This window comes from Narcine bancroftii, chromosome 10 (assembly GCF_036971445.1).
Source record: "Narcine bancroftii isolate sNarBan1 chromosome 10, sNarBan1.hap1, whole genome shotgun sequence".
Taxonomy (NCBI): domain Eukaryota; kingdom Metazoa; phylum Chordata; class Chondrichthyes; order Torpediniformes; family Narcinidae; genus Narcine; species Narcine bancroftii.
Window position 1 is genome coordinate 30,001,914 of NC_091478.1, and position 18,701 is coordinate 30,020,614.

At 38.4% G+C, this 18,701-nt stretch overlaps 1 protein-coding gene across 3 annotated transcripts in view; it reads left to right on the plus strand.

The window, feature by feature from the left end:
* The window catches only part of sh3pxd2aa (SH3 and PX domains 2Aa), a 205,028-nt gene that overhangs the window by 121,561 nt on the left and 64,766 nt on the right, over positions 1–18,701 (plus strand). For all 3 annotated transcript variants that reach the window (XM_069900483.1, XM_069900484.1, XM_069900485.1), the window contains one exon: positions 10,472–10,585. In XM_069900483.1, coding sequence (XP_069756584.1) covers positions 10,472–10,585 — 114 coding nt within the window. The remainder of the gene's footprint in view (positions 1–10,471; positions 10,586–18,701) is intronic.

Consider the following 18,701-nt stretch of genomic DNA (forward strand, 5'->3'; position numbering starts at 1 on the left):
GCGTTTTAGTTTGATTTGGACATCGTGTTTAGCACAGAAAGGCGTGTTTCTGTGCTATACTGTTCTATGACTCAGAGAGATTTTTGTATAATAGGGGAATAGAGGGTTATGGGAAACAGGCCAGTAAGTGGAGCTGTGTCAGATTAGCCATAATATTATTGAAAGGCAGAGCAGGCACTTCTGGTCTGATGGCTGACTCTTGCTCCTTCTTCTTGCATTTGTAGTTTTGCAGCACAGACAGTGGGCCTTTGGCTGTATTTATGCACGCTGACCAGGTATGCCCAAGCTAGTCTCATTAGCTTGTGTGACACTTTCTGAAGGTGAGGAAAATTTTAGTCAGTATTTTGCAGCTAGTTTATCACACATTTGTTTCAGAATTTTACATTTGGAATAAACGCTTGTTATTGAGACATGTTTAAGGAACTGATTGGAAAGAGAACAGCATCTAGTTAACATGCATGTTGCTTGAGATTATATAAATCATTTTTTTTGCAAGTTTTGCAGCATACAATTCAGTATTGGACATGATTATGACTGATCAAAAGTAGAATGTTCTTCTGGTGAAACTCCAAACTAATCTTGTAGCTGTAGATTTTTACTACACACCACTGAATTTTTAGACATTGCAAGTGATGAAGATCTAGAAAAAAGGTCGTCCTGGATTCAAGTGCTGCAAGATGCATCCATGCCTGAAACGAGAATTTGGACAGCCATGACGAGAGGACAGGAGAGTAGAACGAAATGGATTGCTCTCCCATAAAGCTGGCATGAATATGATTGGCGGAGTGGACTTCCCTGTACTCCTGCTACTTGGGTTACAATGATGTCTTATGAAAGTGAGAGTTAAGCCACTTCACAGAGTCATAGGGTTATTTAACATGGAAACATGCCGTTTATTTGAGAGTTAAACTAAATATTGATCGAGGATTGAATCTTATTGAGGAAATGGGACAAACCAGTGCACATGGACAGAGAGCAGTGGGATTGCCAATTAGAAATGGCAGTGAGATCATCTTTAAACCAGTGAATAACCAGTTGCTCCAAATCTCGATACCCAGATTTAATGGAGACCCTACTTACTGCAGAACAAAGGTTTCTATTCACTCCCAGCTCAGTCAGTCAATGGTTGGCAACTGATTTATTCGATTTGGCTTGGAACCTGCCAACCTTAGCTGCTGACTATGTAAAGTTCTTCAACTAGTTTTTGAAACTTTTGGCTCCATTTCATATTGTAGGGCATTTTAAAATTCCAGAAATCTGAACAACTTAAGGCCAACATTGTGATAATATTGAATTACTGGCTTAATACTCAGTAGTTCATTGCCTTAGAATAATATAGCAGAGAAGGAAGGTAATCAGCCTATCATACTTGCCTCAACCTTTTGAAAGAGGTAGCTTTTGGGCCCAACTGTGATTTAGCATAGCTCAAAAAAAGTTTTGTGGTTGATAGGACAAAAACATTGGAATCTAGGAAGGTTATTGATAGTCTGGTCAGTTGAAGTGAAGTGGCAAATAGCTTTCAATCTATTAAAGTAGGAGATAATGCAATTAAGGTACAATCAATGGGAAGGTGCTGATCAGCAGAGGTGTTAATGTATATGCACACGGATCCTAAAGTCATGAGGATAGATTAATATGGTTAATATGTAAAAGGGATGTTTTCTTTATTACTCCAAGCATAAAACTAAGGTACAAGTATTAGTCCAAGGGTATAAACGTACCTTGAGTACCATATTTTCACTCATATAACGCGCACACGCATATAAAGCTTGAAAAATCTTAAACTATGCAAAAATATTCCTGTTTTTGCGCACATGCATATACTGCCCGGGTGTAGTATTCTACATTCCAACTCACAAGAGCAATTTGCATTTATTTGGTACAGGAGACAAAGCACATTCCATAGACCCACTATCTGCCACAGTTAATTTCCCATGATTTACAACCCATTCAACTTCTCCCTGAGATGTCAGTATAGACGATATCCTCTGGCAACACATTAACAAGCTTTGGAGAGGATTGGGAGGAAAGAGGTGCAGTGGTTATTTGCAAAGATAGAGGAAATCAATTAAATAGATCGAAGACAGGCTTCAGAGTTGAGCAGGATTTTAATTCTGTCACGATTTAAAAAGCCTTTTTTAAAAATAAACCTTATCTTGTTAAAAATAGTGTGCAATTGAGAGATTTATAGTTTGATTTGATGTAATGAGGATGATTAAACTGATGCCATAGGGCAGAATCATTCTAATGTTGTCTCAGAGGCACTTGATATGTTAATCTCCTCCCTCAGGGCAATTAACATTTATAAGGTGCAGTTCCCTAGCCAGAATAACCTGTTTCTCAGAATACCATGGCACTCAGGCCAAAAAGATATTCCTAAGATTGCCAAGATCAAAATTTTGAATTTTGTCATTTTGTACATAGCCAATTCCCATGTTCATGTGATTTATTGCCACTATTACTTTCCTACACTCGCTATAAATTGTGCGCGTTGTTTCATTGCTGCTACTACTTTCCCACACTTGCTGTAAATTGTGCACCTTGTTCCAACATGTACACATTTTTTGTATAGTGCACACACACATATAATGCGCAGGGGCTACAGGTTTGTTAAAAAATGCAAATAACGCACATGTTCTATGTATAAAAATATAGTACTGTGTACAGTTCTGTGGGGTTTGCACTGATGAGGATTAAAAAGAGATTTTGCAGATGCCACCAGGGATGGAAAAGTTCAACTGGGAGGAAGGATTAGGCAGGCATGGGTTTTAATCTAGACAGAATTGGATTTGGAATTGGTTTACCTGCAAAAAGCAGAGGGTAGTACAAGATGGAATGTATTCTGTCTGGGAGGTTGTTGACGTGGCGTTCCGCAGGGATCTGTTTTGGGACCCCTGCTGTTTGTGATTTTTATAAATGACCTGGACGAAGAAGTAGAGAGATGGGTCAGTAAGTGTGCAGATGACATGAAGGTTGGAGGTGTTGTGGATAGTGTAGAAGGTTGTTGTAGGTTACAACTGGGTATAGGTAGGATGCAGAGTTGTGTGGGAAGTGGCAGATGGATTTCACTCCAAATGTCCTTGGAAAGGTCTTGGGGTCCAGATCCATACATTTCTCAAAGTTGCTGCGTAGGTTGATAGGGAAGTTAAGAAGACGTGGAATGCTGGCCTTCTTCAGTCAGAGGATTGAATTTAAGAGCCATGAGGTTTTGTTGCAGCTCTATAAAAGTCTGGGTATACCACACCTGGAATATTGTGTTCAGTTCTGGTCGCCTCGTTACAAGAAGGATGTAGATACTTTAGAGAGAGTGCAGAAGAGATTTACCTGGATAGGAGAACATGTCCTATGAAGCAAGGGTGAGTGAGTTAGGTCTTTTCTCTTTGGAGCAATGAAGTATGAGAGGGGAATTCATAGAGAAGAATAAGATTACGAGGGGCTTAGCTAAGGTGGACAGCCAGAAACTTTTTCCTGAGGCGCCAATAGCAAATACCAGAGGACATTTATTTAAGGTGAGTAGAAGAAAGTTTCGAGGAGATGCCAGGTATGTCTTTTCACACAGAGAATGGTGATGCCTGAAATACATTGCTACATAGATGTGAGGTAGGGAAAAAATAGATTGTTGTGTGCTATATTCTATGTTAGGTCTCCCCTCAGACTCAGATAGAATAATCTGTTTATCCAACCTCCTGTGACTTGTGGTGTGCCTCAAGGATCGGTGCTGGATCCATTGTTGTTTGTAATCTATATCAGCCATTCTCAACGGAGGATACAACACATTTAAGGGGATCATGGACTGAAATCATGAGATGTTTTTCATTTAGTCAATAGGAGAGAAGTACGGACGGAACAAATAAATCTTGGCTGCTTCACAGGGAAGGGGGTCCATAAACTTTGAGTAGAGACCAAAGGGTGCCATTGCCAAAAAATGTTAAGACTGGTTGCTCTATATCAGTGGTTTTAAACTGTCCCCCTAAACTCACATTTCACCTTAAGCAATTCCTATCCCATAGGTGCTCTGTGATTAGTGAAGGATTGCTTAAGGTGGTATGTGAGTGACAAAGAAAACATTTGAAAACCACTGTTTTAATTGGACCTAATTGACTCATTGTGTGCACTGTTTCATAATTCCAAAGAAAATGGACAATTTTTCTCAAGCAAAATATTTCAGTAACACTTGGATCTAGAACAGTGGTTCTCAACCTTCCCACTCAATTTTTTGGCAACTGAATGAATGATGAACTGCTCATACAAATTCTCCATGACTCAAGTTTTTGTTTAACAATAAATATTTATTTATTTTACTTAGTACATAGAACACTACAGGCCCTTCGGCCTTCAATGCTGTGCCAACCCATATATTCCTTAAAAAAAATACTAAACTCTCATTACCCCGTAACTCTTCACCTTTTCTCCATACATTTTTAAAAAAACTTTATTTATTTTAAAAATCATTAAGAAAAAAACAGTATACAATCCATTAAGAACAATTTTTGTATAAATATATAAATAAAAGAAAACACAAAAAAAACCAAACCCCCCACCCCCACCCTCCCACCCCATCAGCCAGCTCTTTTAAGGAGAGCCAAAAATATAAACAAAAAACCCTAAAAATATTTAATAAGTCAAAGTACATCCAAATGCATATATTCCAAATAAGGTAGCCACTTGTTAACAAAAAAAAGAATAATTATCGTGCAGGTTATTTGCAGAATAATGCAAGCTTTCAATTCATTCTGCCAACGTATTATACTAATCGTTATATTATCTTTCCATGTACTAGCTACACATTTTTATGTCACAGACAACACTAATTGTACAAATGCAATTTGAAATTAATCCCCTTAAAGGAACCACGTAGCCCATTAGAAAAATAGATGGGTCTAATAGTAACTTAATATTGTATAATTTTTCCAAAACTAATCTAATTTCTTCCCAAAACGATTGTACTTTAACACAAGACCAAACAGCATGTAAAAAAGTTCCAGTACATAAACCACATCTAAAACAAGAATCCAAAATACTAAAACCATATTTTTTTCAATTTCTCTGGAGTTAAATATAACTGATGTAAAAAATTATAATTAACCATTCTATATCATACATTTATCAATTTAGTTATACTATCATAACACATATCCACCCAATTATCTTCCGAAAAAATAAAGGTTAAATAATTTTCCCATTTAAGCTTAAACTTCTCCCATTCGGTTTATCCATAATATCTTGTAACACTTGATACATAACAACCCTTTTTTGGTATAGAGGAAATCAAAGATTCAAATTTCATCAATACAGGTAGAATCATCTCTTTACCATAGATTATCTTTTACCAAAGCTCTAAGTTGGTAATAAACAAAGAAAGATTTTTCAGAGAATTCAAATCATTCCCTCAATTGATTAAAAGAAATAAGTTGTCCTTCCTCAAAACAATCCTGCAATATCTTTATACCCTTAGAATCCCAACTCTTTAAATGGTTATTAAACATTGAAAAGGAATAAGATGATTATTATATAATGGGATTAAAATTGATAATTTACCTTTTGATCCTAAAACCTTATTTCTTCTAGTCCATACCTTTAACAAATGTTTAAATATCAGCATATTATTTTCCCGCAACAAATTCATATTCCATCAAAATATAAATTGACGCACCTCAACTTTGAAGCCGTCTCCACTTTCGCCCAACTTGGAGGTTGGTCCAAATCCATCAATCTACTAATAAATTTCAACTGAGCTGCTTCGCTTCATAATAATTTTGAAAATGAGGTAACTGAAGTCCACCTAACACATATTTCCAAGTAAGTTTATACAATGCTACCTGTGGTAATTTACATTTCCATAAGAATTCCCTCACGACTTTATTGAAATCCTGAAAAAAAACCTTTGAAAGGGAACATGGTATTGATTGAAATAAATATTGGATTTGAGGAAAAATGTTCATCTTAATACAATTTACTCAACTAATTAAAGTTAACGAAAGGTCTTTCCATTTAATTAAATCTGCTTTAATAAAGAATCATAATTTAACTTATAATGATTGATAATCAGCATTTACAGTTATTCCTAAATATTTAATTTTATCAGACCACTTCAGTTTTATAATATTTTTAAACTCTGAATAATCACCCTCTCCAACTGGCAAAATTTCACTCTTATCTCAATTAACTTTATATCCAGATAATTTTCCAAATTGTAATAAACATTCCTGCAAATGTAACAATGACTGTTTTGGTTCAGTCAAGTATATCAAAACATCATCTGCAAATAGATTAATCTTATATTCCTCATCCATAACTCTCATCCCTCTTATCTTTTCATTCTGTCTTATTGTCTGAGCTAACAATTCAAAAGCTAATGCAAACAAGGCTGGTGACAATGGACACCCTTGCCAAGTCGAACATGACAATTTAAATGGTAAGGAAACTTGACCATTTGTCACCACCCTAGCAATTAGGTTTGCATATAAAGCTTTAACCCAACTAATAAAAAAAAAGGGCCAAATTTAAACTTCTCTAACACTTTAAATAAAAATTCCCATCCAATCCTATCAAAGGCTTATTCCGCATCTAGTGGTTGGGCTGCTTTCGATATGCATTGACCAAAGTTATCAATCGAAGAATATTATAATATGCATTCCTATTCTTAATGAAACCTGTTTAATCAATATGTATCAACTTAGGTAAGTACTTGGCAAGCCGGTTTGCTAACACTTTTGCTAAAATTTTATAATCTACATTCAATAAAGAAATAGGTCTATACAAAGATACTTTCAATGGATCTCTGTCTTGTTTCGGAATTACAGTAATTAATGCACTTGAACAAGATTCCGGTAGCACCTGTTCTTCAGTTATTTGTTGTAATACATCCCCAAACACAGAAGATAAGTCTTCATAAAAATTTTTATAAAATTCCATAGAGAATCCATCATCCCCCGGTGACTTTCCATTTGGCATCTCCTGTATAGCCTCCTTAATCTAAAAATCTGTAAATGGAGATTCCAATTCCATAACATCTTCCTCCCCTAATACTGGTAACATTAATTTAGTTAAATAAGATTCAATAGAACCATTATCCTGTTTCCCCTCAGAAGAATATAATTTTTGATAAAATGAATAAAATTGGTCATTAATTTCCTGAGGTTTATAGGTAACTATTGAATTCTTTTTAATAGCATTAATAGTCCGTGAAACCTTTCCATTTTAAATTGCCATGCAAGTACCTTATGTGCCCTCTCACCCAATTCATAGTAATGCTGCTTAGATCGATTAATTAAAGGCTCAAATTGATAAGTTTGCAATGTATTATAACGTAATTTCAGGTTTGCCAGAGCTGCTTTTTTATCTTCTGTCACATCTTTCTGAAATTCCTTCTCTAACTCAGCAATTTGTTTCTCCAACTCTAAACTCTATGCCATATATTGTTTCTTAACTCTCGTAGTATAACTAATAATCTGCCCTCTTAAATAAACTTTCAATGCATCCCATAATATAAAACGACTATCTACAGAATTAACATTCTCAGCCAAAAACAAAGTGATATGTTCTTTAACAAAAGTAACAAACTCCGTTTTTTTTCAGAAACATTGTGTTGAACCTCCATCTATAAGAATAACGTACCACTTCCAAACTTACACAAAAAAAACAATAAAGAATGATCCGATATAACCCTACTTTTATACTTAGCCTGTAATACTCTACCCTATAAATGTGCCAATACAAAAAAATATCTATTCTTGAAAATGAATCATGCCGAGATGAATAAAAAGCAAAATCTTTCTCCGTAGGATTAACTCTTCTCCAAATATCCACCAGATTTAAATCTTTCATCAAAGTCCCAATTTGTATCACCATATTTGATTTCCTTATACTTTTCGGAGATCTATCCAATAAAGGGTCCAAAACACATTTAAAGTCTCCCCCAACTAAGATATTTGCATTGGCCTGATTTAACAACAAAAAAGTTTCGAAAATAAAATGTTCATCAACTATATTAGGTGCATAAACATTAAGTAAAGTCCAAGATTCAGCAAAAATTTTACAATTCACCTTATAGTCCTCTAGTATTTCAATAATTGTAAATACTACTTTTAATCACTTTTATAAATTTTAAAAACGGGTATTTAAAAGACTAGCTGGTGAAGGGTGGAATTGCACGTTTGTCTTTTACGCCATCTTGCCTCGCACCACCCCCCCCCCATACATTTGCCTGTCAAAGAGTCTCTTAAATGCCCCTAATGTTTCAGCCTCCACCACCATCCCTGGCAAGCATTCCAGGCACCCACAACTCTCTGTGTTAATATATAACTTCCCTAAACTTCCCTCCCTTCACTTTGTGCATGTCCTCTGGTGTTTGCTATTGCTGCCTTGGGAAACATCTGTTTCCAATTTACTCTTGCTAGTTCCTGCCTCATCCCTTCGTAATTAGTCCTTCCTCAATTAAACACTTTCCCAGTTTGTCTGTTTTTATCCTTTTTCATAGCTATGCTGAAGGGAGTTGAGATCACTCTCACCAAAATGCTCCCCCACCGAGAGGTCTGCCACCTAACCAGGTTCATTACCCAGAACTAGATCCAGTATGGCCTCTCCTCTCGTCAGCTGTTCCACATACTGTGTCAGGAATCCTTCCTGAATACACTTGACAAATTCAGCCCCTCCATCTCTCTTGCAGTCAGGAGGTGCCAATTAACATAGGGAAGTTGAAATCACCCATGACTACAACCCTGTATTTTCCGCTCCATTCCAAAATTAGCCTGCTTATCTGATCTTCAGTGTACTGAGGGCTTTTTGGGGGTAAAAGATTACTCCCAGCCCAGTGATTACTCCCTTCCTATTTCTGACTTCCATCCACACTGACTTAGCAGCCTTTCTATAGCCGTGATACTATCCCTGACCAGTAATGCTATTCCACCCATCTCCTTACTTCTAGTCCTATTCCTTTTAAAACCTCTAAACCCTGGTACCTGCATCAGCCAATCCTGCCCTTCAGCCAAGTTTCAGTAACAGCCACCACATCATAGTTCCACATACTGATCCATGCTCTAAGTTCATTCCCTTTATTCCTAATACTCTTAGCTTTAGACACATTTAAACCCCTCTAACTGGTTACATTTATGTTTTGTCCCCTGTGCCTGTCCTTTCTCACAAACTCAGAACAATGCTTTTGACCTTCTGCCCTAATCTCTGCACTCACACTCTGATTCCCACCCTCCTGCCAAACTCCCCATTAGCAAACCTGCCTGCCAGTTCAGGTGCAGCCTGTCCTTTTTGTCCAAGTCAGAACCTCCCCAGAAGAGATCTCAATGATCACAAATCTGAACCCTGCCCCCACTCTTCAGCCACTCATTCATCTGCCACAACTTTCTTTTCCTACCCTCTCTGGCACGTGGCACAGGCAGCAGTCCCAAGATTGCAGCCCTTGAGGTCCTGCTTTTTAACTTCTAACTCCCATTATTCCCTCTTCAGGACCTCATCTCTACTCCTATCTATGTCATTGGTCTCTACATGGACCACGATATCTGGCTGCTCACCTTCCTCCTTCAGAATGCTGTGAACTCAATCAGAGACGTCATTGACCCAGGCACTTGGAAGGCAACATACCATCCAGGAGACTTGATCTCGTTCACAAAACCTCCTATCTGCTCTCCTAACCAACGAGTCCCCAATTACCATAGCTCTCCTCTTCTCCCCTTCCCTTCTGATCCAAGGGGCCAGGCTTTGTTCCCAAGACATGGCCACTATGGCTTGTCCCTGGTAGATCATTCCCCCACCTCCCCCCAAGGTATCCAAAATAGTATACATGTTGCTGAGGGGAATGGCCGCAGTAGTGCTCTGCACTGTTTTCCTATTCCCCTTCCCTCTCCTTACAGTCATCCAGTTACCTGTCTCCCCAAGGCTCCTCTTCATCACTGCCTCTGTCTTCCATCCAGCTCCAAGTACTGTGCATATGTTATCATTTGTTTGTATGTGTATTTGCAGAATGTTACACTGAGAAATGGAGAACTCTGTTTTGTCAGGTTGTATTTGTACAATCGGATAATAAATAAATGAACTATCTTACCTCACAGCTCTTGAACTCAATCCCCTGACTAATGAAAGCTAACACATCATACACCTTCTTAGCCACTCTATCAACTTGAGGGATCAATGGACCTGGTGCCCAAGATGTATTCCTCCACGAACTCTGCATCCTGTCTTTCCTGTTGTAACCCATGTCAACCTTCTTCATTATCAACATTAAGTTATTTTGTGCACTATACAATTCAGATGGAGGGGAAGCTATGGCTGAAGTAATTGGGAGATGAACTGGAGTATTGGTTTGGAAGGTGATCACTGGTTAACCCATAAACAACAGCTACATTTGCTGTACATTGACAAAGCTGATATTTGGCCAGATGTTTAGGTGAACCCTGTATGAAAATGCCATTGCCTACTATTTAACTCCTCTAAATACATTTTTCACTTTCTATTTTAGGTTGGTGGTTTGTGACTACCACGGAGGAGCAAGGGTGGGTCCCAGCTACATATCTAGAGTCACAAAATGGAACCCGAGATGATCTGGATATCAGGCCAACAAGAGCTGGAGAGGGTAAGCATGCCATTGGTCTTTAGAGCCATGATAAACGTGCTGCTTCAAGGAACTGAAGAATGTATTTAACATATTTGAATACCAAAGTTTGAAGTCTTCCATTCATGACAATTTCAGTACTGGTAGATATTTGGAACCCTAGAGATAAAAGATGAGGTTACCTTGGATATAGGGTTAGGACTTTAGTTAACTGGGACAAACGTTGGTCTGAGGTGGTATTTTAGAATCTCTGCAGTGTAATCAGGCACCAGGGTTGAGAAAGCTATTCATTCCAATGCAGACAGCAAGCACAACCTTTTTGGCTTTCTTTTAATATTTTATTTTTATGTTTTTGTTTCATAACTGACATATCAAATTTTTCCATTTTCGAAATATATAAGTATATAACTTTTTTTTCTAACAAAAGAAAACACAACAACCCTTTCCCAGTATAAATCCATACTGGGTTTACAATTGGGTTTAAAAAAAGAAAATCTTCATTGGGGAGTTTTATAATAATAGTACCTTTTTATATTTGGGCCCCTATGTAGTCCATATGGTTGCCATATTTTTATAAATATGTCATATCTATTTTTTAGATTATTTGTGATTTTTTTTCCATAGGATTACAACTATTCATCTGTCTTCCATCGTGCTATCTGTAGAGGGGAGTAGGGCTTCCAAATAATTGCAACAATTTTTTTGCCACAGCTAAAGCTAATTTAACAAATGAAATCTGAAATTTAGTTAATTTGTGACTTATTTCAATAAAATTCCCAAAAAATAAAGCTCCAGGTCATCTCTGAAGGCCACCCCTGTAATCCTTGTTAGTATTTCAGTAATATCCTGCCAGAAAGGTCTCACCTTCACACATGACCATGCAGCATATAAGAACGTTCCTATTTCTAACCCACACCTAAAACACATTTCCTCTATTTCAGATTTTGATTTATGCAACTTCTGTGGTGTGAGATATAATTGGTGTAGGAAATTATATTGCTCTAATCTGTATCTTGTTTTTATAATTGAGATTGCCCTATCCAAACACCAAGCAGACCACCATCTTTCCATTATTGCGACTCCAGATCCGACTCCCAACTCTCTCTTGATCTCTGTAAACCTGGCTTTGCACTTCCATTTTGGAGAGCAAAGTACATCCTAGATATAAATATAGGTGTATTGCTCAGCCAAATCATTTGTTCCATCTCACTAACCAGGTGGGGCCAAGTTTGGGCCCCATCTTTCTCTTAAGAATGATCTTAACTGGAGAAAGCAGAAGAACATCCCATTATCTACTCCATACTTATTTCTTAGTTGTTCAAAAGACATGAGATCCTTCGATATCTTATTCCTTTGTCGTACTATGAATTCAATGTTTTGTTACCCAGGCAGTAGTACATTTTTACATAATGGTATCCTCAGTGATACAACTGCTTTTTTTCTGCTACACTCATTTATTTCTTGCCATATTCTAATCATGTGTATTAATATAGGATTATCTGTTTTTTTTGTTATTGATTTGACATTCCACATAAATAAAGTCCTTAATTTTCTCCTCTTTTATTGAATTCAGTCCTATTCGAATCCTCGAAGGGGGACTGTTTTCTTCAAAGAAAGATGATAAAAATCTAATTGTGCTGATAGATAATACTTCTTAAAATCTGGAAGTCTAAGTCCTCCCAATTTATAGTCCCATGTTAACTTTTCCAGTGCAATTCTTGGTAACTTTGTTTTTCCATAGGAATTGTCATACAATTATGTAATAATTTTAATTTTTTTTTAGTTAGTACAATAAACAACGATTGAAAGTGACACTGTTGTCTTGACATTACCTTAATTTTTATACAATTTACCCTTTCTATTAATGTAATCGGCAGATCTTTCAATTTCTGTAAAAAAATTTTTTATATATAGTAGAGGTATATAATTAAGCTTATACAAGTTCTGTAAATTATTATGTTGTTGTGGCTACTACAGTCGAGCTACTGAAATAATACAAAAACACACCAGACTAGTCAACTTAAGACTGACTTATTCAGGGTTTACAGGCTTCTTTTATATACTTCATGTCCCGGGCTCCACGAGAGAAGGTGGGACATCATTATGAGATTGCTGCCGATTCACGGGACCGGCAGGTTTGAATTTAGCCTTGTAAGTGTCCCGCGCCTTTTGACAGGAGACTCAACAGCTCAACGTGCCATTCCTCAGCACTTGGTATCTCTTGCGTGCGGTCCTGGTGAGTAGGCAGATGTTCACATTATGGTTCCGCACACCCGCAAAACCGCGCCGGGGACAGTTCACATTGCCGCGCTGTGCGCCCACTCGGCCCGCTACACGGCCGCTACAATGTCATTATTCCTAAAAATTTAATTCCATTCTTCTTCCATTTAAATCTCGTGCCTTTTTAATATCTTTCATAATCAAAATTCTGCAATGGCATTATCCCACTTTTATCCATATTTATTTTATATCCTATATTCTTCCATATTTTTGTAATCTTATCAGTGATTCAGCTGGACCAGGCATATATAATAGCACTTCATCAGCAAATAAACTAATTTTATGTTCTTCCTGTCCAACTTTCACCCTTTTTGTCTTTCTGATGGAAATCATGCACATTGAATGACAGTATAACAAAGTGGCAAATCTCCATTGACTAGTGAGCTGTCCAAACTTGTTGGCTACATGCCATCGGGAGTAAACTATTTCTTCTGCTGTGTTTCTGGATGCAAATTCTCGAAGAAGGCCATCACCCAGCTGGTTAGCCAGGGCGAACCTTCATAATGCCTCTGACCACATCAAACCAGAGAACACCACAGCCCAAAAACTCTTCGACCTTTCTAACCTGTGGCAAACTATTATTCTGCCTGGTCCCATGAACCTACATCTGGACCATATTCCTTCATGCCCTTTCCATCATCGTACCTGCCTGATTTTCTTGTGTCAAAATTGAGCCTGCATTCACCACTTCATCTGTCAGCTTGTTCCATGCTCTACTCTGCGTGAAGTTCTCACTGTTCTTTTTAAATTTAAATTAAAAAAAATTTAGACATACAGACTTATTCCTTTTACAATGGGTAATCAATTTTTAGATATCTGGTCTCATAAAGGGATTAGACATATTGAAGATTGTTAGAAATGAGAACATTTGATGTTATTTGATCAATTAAAAAATAAATATGGAAGACTTAATAACACACTCTTCTGCTATTTTCAGTAAAGGGCATATTTAAGGGATAAATTAGGCCCAACAATGTTATTACAGGTACATGATCCTTTATCCTGAACCTTTAGGGGATGGTGTGTTCCGAGTTTCGGATTTTTCCAGATTTTGGAAATTCCACCCGAATTGTGTTGCCATATCCACCCCCACTCACTTCCAGTCATCCGGCCGCCTTCCTCAACCAAGGTCCCTTGGCTGCCCAGCTGTCTTCCCCAACCGCGGTCCCTCGGCCGACTCCCCTGACCGCGGTCCCTCGGCCGCCCTGACGTCTCCCCCGACCGTTGGTCCCTCGGCCGCCTGGCAGTCACCCCCAACTACTGGTCCCTTAGCCGCCAGGCAGTCTTCCCCAACCACTGGTCCCTCAGCCACCCGGCAGTCTTCCCCAACCACTGGTCCCTCAGCCACCCGGCAGTCTCCCCCAACCGCCGGTCCCCACTTGCCAGATTTTGGAGCTTTCTGGATTTTAGATGTCTGGATAATGGATGGTGTACTTGTACCAAAGTGTAGTGATATGGATACTTTGAACTGAAAGTGAAATATAGAGAAATTTACTTCTGCCATCCATCTTTTACTTCAAATGGGAACTCCTAAGCTGGGGGTTCATAAGTCCAGATAGAGATGGAAATTAAATTTAAATGTTAGAATTGATGAACAAAATTGCTCTGATCTTTGTAAGGATAGTATTGTGGTGGCACACCACTAGGCAGGCGAACCGGCCCCGCTTGTAATCCACGCGGCGGGGCAGCCAGCCAAAATGACGCTGTCGGGGGTTTTCCCTTCTTCTCAGCACAGGGCCTAGAAGCCCATGCTGGGGGACCATGTGACGACCGGGTGACATCAGCGCCCTCCAGTGCAGTTCTCAGCTAGGTCTGGGCTGGGAGTATAAGTCCAGCCCAGCAGCCTGTAATAAATCAGTTCTGCTCACTGAGCTCAACCCGTCTGGTTGTGTTCTTTCAATAGCAGTGTAGCTGCTGCTACAGTATGACAAATACAATAAATATAAGGGTCAGGTTGGTTCAATTATATCTCATGCTATAGAAATTAAATAGGTTGAAGTCAGATTTATCAGATCAGTGTTTTAGATGTGACAAAGAGGTAGGTAATTATTTTACATTCAACCTGGTCATGTCCCAAGATAAATTCTTTTTTGATAGATTTAGGATTTTTTAAAGAACAGGTTACAGAAATTAAATTTCCACAAAATCCAGAACAATTTTTATTGGGATATATCTTAGGGACAAGACATAAATTGAAATTATCTAAATACCAAACAGAATTTGTCAAAATAGCATTAACAGTGGCAAGAAAATGTATAGCAGTGACTTGGAAATATGATTCGCATTTAGGTATGGCACGGTGGAATGCCAAGATGCATAGTTGTGTTCTCCTTGAGAAGATTACTTATAATTTAAGAAATAATTGTGATATATTTTTGCAAATTCAGCACCTGTATTTACTAATTTCAGGTATAAATTTGTAGTCGTCTTCCTAATCCTAGAGATTTGATTAACCTTCTCCAAAGAATTAAATAAAATATATATTGGAGATCCGTGTTATTTTCTTGGCAATCCTTTGTTTTCCTTGCTTTCTTTCCTTTCCCTTTTTCTGTTCTTATTCTTTTTACTTCTTCTTTTGGGGTTTCTAGGGTGGGGGTGGGGGATTTAACCATCAATTTCAATTTTGTAACTGACTACATGTATGGACAAAAATTTTAAATAAAATATTTTTTAAAATTTTGGACAGACAGCACAGTTACAGGCCATTTCGGCCCATGAGTCTGTGCCGCTCAATTTACACCCCATTAAATTACACCTCAAGTGCACTTTGAATGGTAGGAGCAAACTGGAGCCCCCGGAGAAAACCCACGCAGACATGGGGAGAATGTTCAAACTCCTTATAGACAGCATGGGATTCGAACCCAGGTTCGGACTTGATCGCTGGAGTTTTAAAAATGTTATGCTAACTGCTGCACCAACTGTGCCACCTTTTAAATTTTTCACCTTTCACCTTTAACAGATGTACTCTAGTTTTTATTTCAGCTAATCACAGTGTAAAAAACTTTCTTGCATTTAATCTATCTATACCCCTCATCATTTTGTACACCTCTTTCAAATCTCCCTTCATTCTTCTATGCTCTAGGGCAGGGGTGTCAAACTCAAATTCACAGAGGGCCAAAATTAAAAACTTGGACTAAGTCGTGGGCCAAACTAACTATTTATTGAAAATTTTCAACAACATCTGCATGTTTTCTCTTCTTTCAACATATGTCATGTTAAACTTTTTCTTATTAAAATAATAGTTTTGGTTAAACTCTTTCCAGAAGAAGCATTCACAAATGAGAAATAAAATATTCAATAAATAATATTTCTCTATAGCCTTTAAGCTCCTTTGAAATGTTTTTTTCCACAAGCCAACAAGTCAAAAAAATAACAACTTGCTTCAATGACAAACAGGTTTGTCTTTTAAAATGATGAACATAGAGTCTGCCTCCCACCTGTCTTGAAAGGTCCTGTTTTCTGTCTTTCGTTTGGCCATTTTTCGTAAGGGGTTTATTACGTGCGAGTTGGGCGACAGGTCGCAGATGCTAATGAAAGTAAAGAGAGGAGGTGGGGGCGATTAGCGGGCTGTCGGGCTGGCGTCAACGCATTTGCAAAGCATTCTGGGATTTGTAGTATTAGCTGTGCATGTGCGTGGCGGCCAGCGGGCCAGCTCTAATACATATTTGATATGATCTTGAGGGCCAAATATAATTATATCACGGGCCAAATTTGGCCCGCAGGCCTGAGTTTGACATGTGTTCTCTAGGGAATAAAGTCCTAACTTGTTTAACCTTTCTAGATAACTTAGTTCTTTAAGTTCCAGCAACATCCTTGTAAATCTCCTCTGCATTCTTTCAATTTTATTGACATATTTCCTGTAGTTAGGTGACCAAATCTGTATACAATACTCCAAATTTAGCCTCACCAATGTCTTAAACAACTTTACTATAACATTCCAACTCCTATACTCAATACTTTGATTTACTATATATGGCCTTGTATAGATGATCCGGAAAATTAAAATTTTCGCCTTAACATCAGGGGTTACAAAGAGTCTAAAATTTCTACCTTGATGATAGTCTCAACACTGCTGTCATCTTCCTGCCAGTTCAAATTTATTCCCACACTTGCCCCATTAGTTATTTGCGGCATCTCAGCATTTCTCCATGGGATCTATCCACTTAGTCTCACTGCTGTCAGCTCAGTACAGGCTTTAAATGGCCTTTTGCAGGAGCTGACGATGGTTTATTTTCAAATACCCAAATAAAATTTAAACCAGATGAAGGAGCTGGAGTTGCAAATGTGTCCTCAGCAGATAATTCAGATGGTGATGACATCATTGGCCAGGGCTTCAGTGAGATGGAAAGTAAAGGCAGGCGCAAAAAGAAATGTTCTCAGTATCCTCAAGAGGGAGGATGAGCAGCCAGAGGTTGTGGTCTGTGTAGGGACCAATGATGTGGGTAGGAAGGATGAGGAGGTCCTGCAAAGAGAGTTTAGGGAGTTCAGTGAAATGTTGAAGGACAGGACCTCCAGGGTTGCGATCTCAGGAGTGCTACCAGTGCCATGTGCTAGTGATGCTAGAAATAGGAAGTTAATGGAGCTAAATACATCGCTAATGAGATGGTGCAGGAGGGAGAGCTTCGTGTTTCTGGACAATTGGACTCTGTTCCAGGGAAGGTGGGATCTGTTCTGATTGGACGATTTGCACCTGAACTGGAAGGGAACTAACATCCTTGTGGGTAGGTTTACTAGTTTTGCTCTGGGCGGGGCGGGGGGTTTAAACTAGATTGGCAGGGGGATGGGAACCAGAGTGTTAGAGCAGATAGAGATAGTGATGAGGCTAAAGGTCATGAGAGGACTGCATGTATGGACAGAAATCAAATGTTTGTACGTAATAGAAATGTTTTCAGGTGTATTTATTTCAATTTAAAAATTATTGTTGGTAAGGCAGGTTGTGTATTGGCAAGTAGGATTACGACATTATTGCTGTAAGTGAGACTTGGTTGCGGGAGGGACAGGACTGGCAGCTCAATGTACTGGGGTCCCATTGTTTCATACATGATAGAGGGGGAGGAGTGGCATTGCTAGTCAGGAAAAATATCACAGCTGTGCTTAGGCAGGACAGCCCAGAGGGCATGTCAACAGAGGCCATATGGGTGGAGCTGAGGAACGGGAAAGGTGTGACCACACTGATTGGATTGTATTATAGACCGCCAATAAAGTCAGAATTGTAGAGAGATAGCAAACTGATGCAAGAGACAAAGTTGTGATTGTAGGAGATTTTAACTGAAAAAGGTTGGCTCGGAGTTTGTCAAATTTCAGGAAAGTTTTCTAAATCAGTATACTTGATTTCCTATGAGGGAACTAGACAGGTCAGGTTTCTGAAGTATGTATAGGTGAATATTTTGGGTCAAGTGACCATAATGTCATCAGTTTTAAGTTAATTATGGAGAAGGATAGATTTGGTCCTCGAATTGAGATTCTAAATTGGAGAAAGGCCAATTTTGTGGAAATGAGAAAAGTGGATTGGGATAAGTTATTTTCTGGCAAGGATGTGTTCAGTAAATGGAAGGCCTTCAAAGACAAAATTTTGTGAGGGCAGAGTTTGCATCTTCCTGTCAGGATTAAAGGCAATGTTAACGGGCATAGGGAACCTTGGTTTTCAAGGGATATTGGTGATAGGTTAAGAAGAAGAGAGGTGTATAGCGGATATAGGCAACAAGAAGAAAATGTAAGAAAATACTTAAGAAGGAAATCAGGAAGGCAAAAAGAAGACATGAGGTTGCTTTAACAGATACTGTGAAGGTTTCTACAAGTATGTAAAAGGATAGTAAGGGACAAAATTGGTCCCTAGAAGATCAGAGTGGTCATCTAT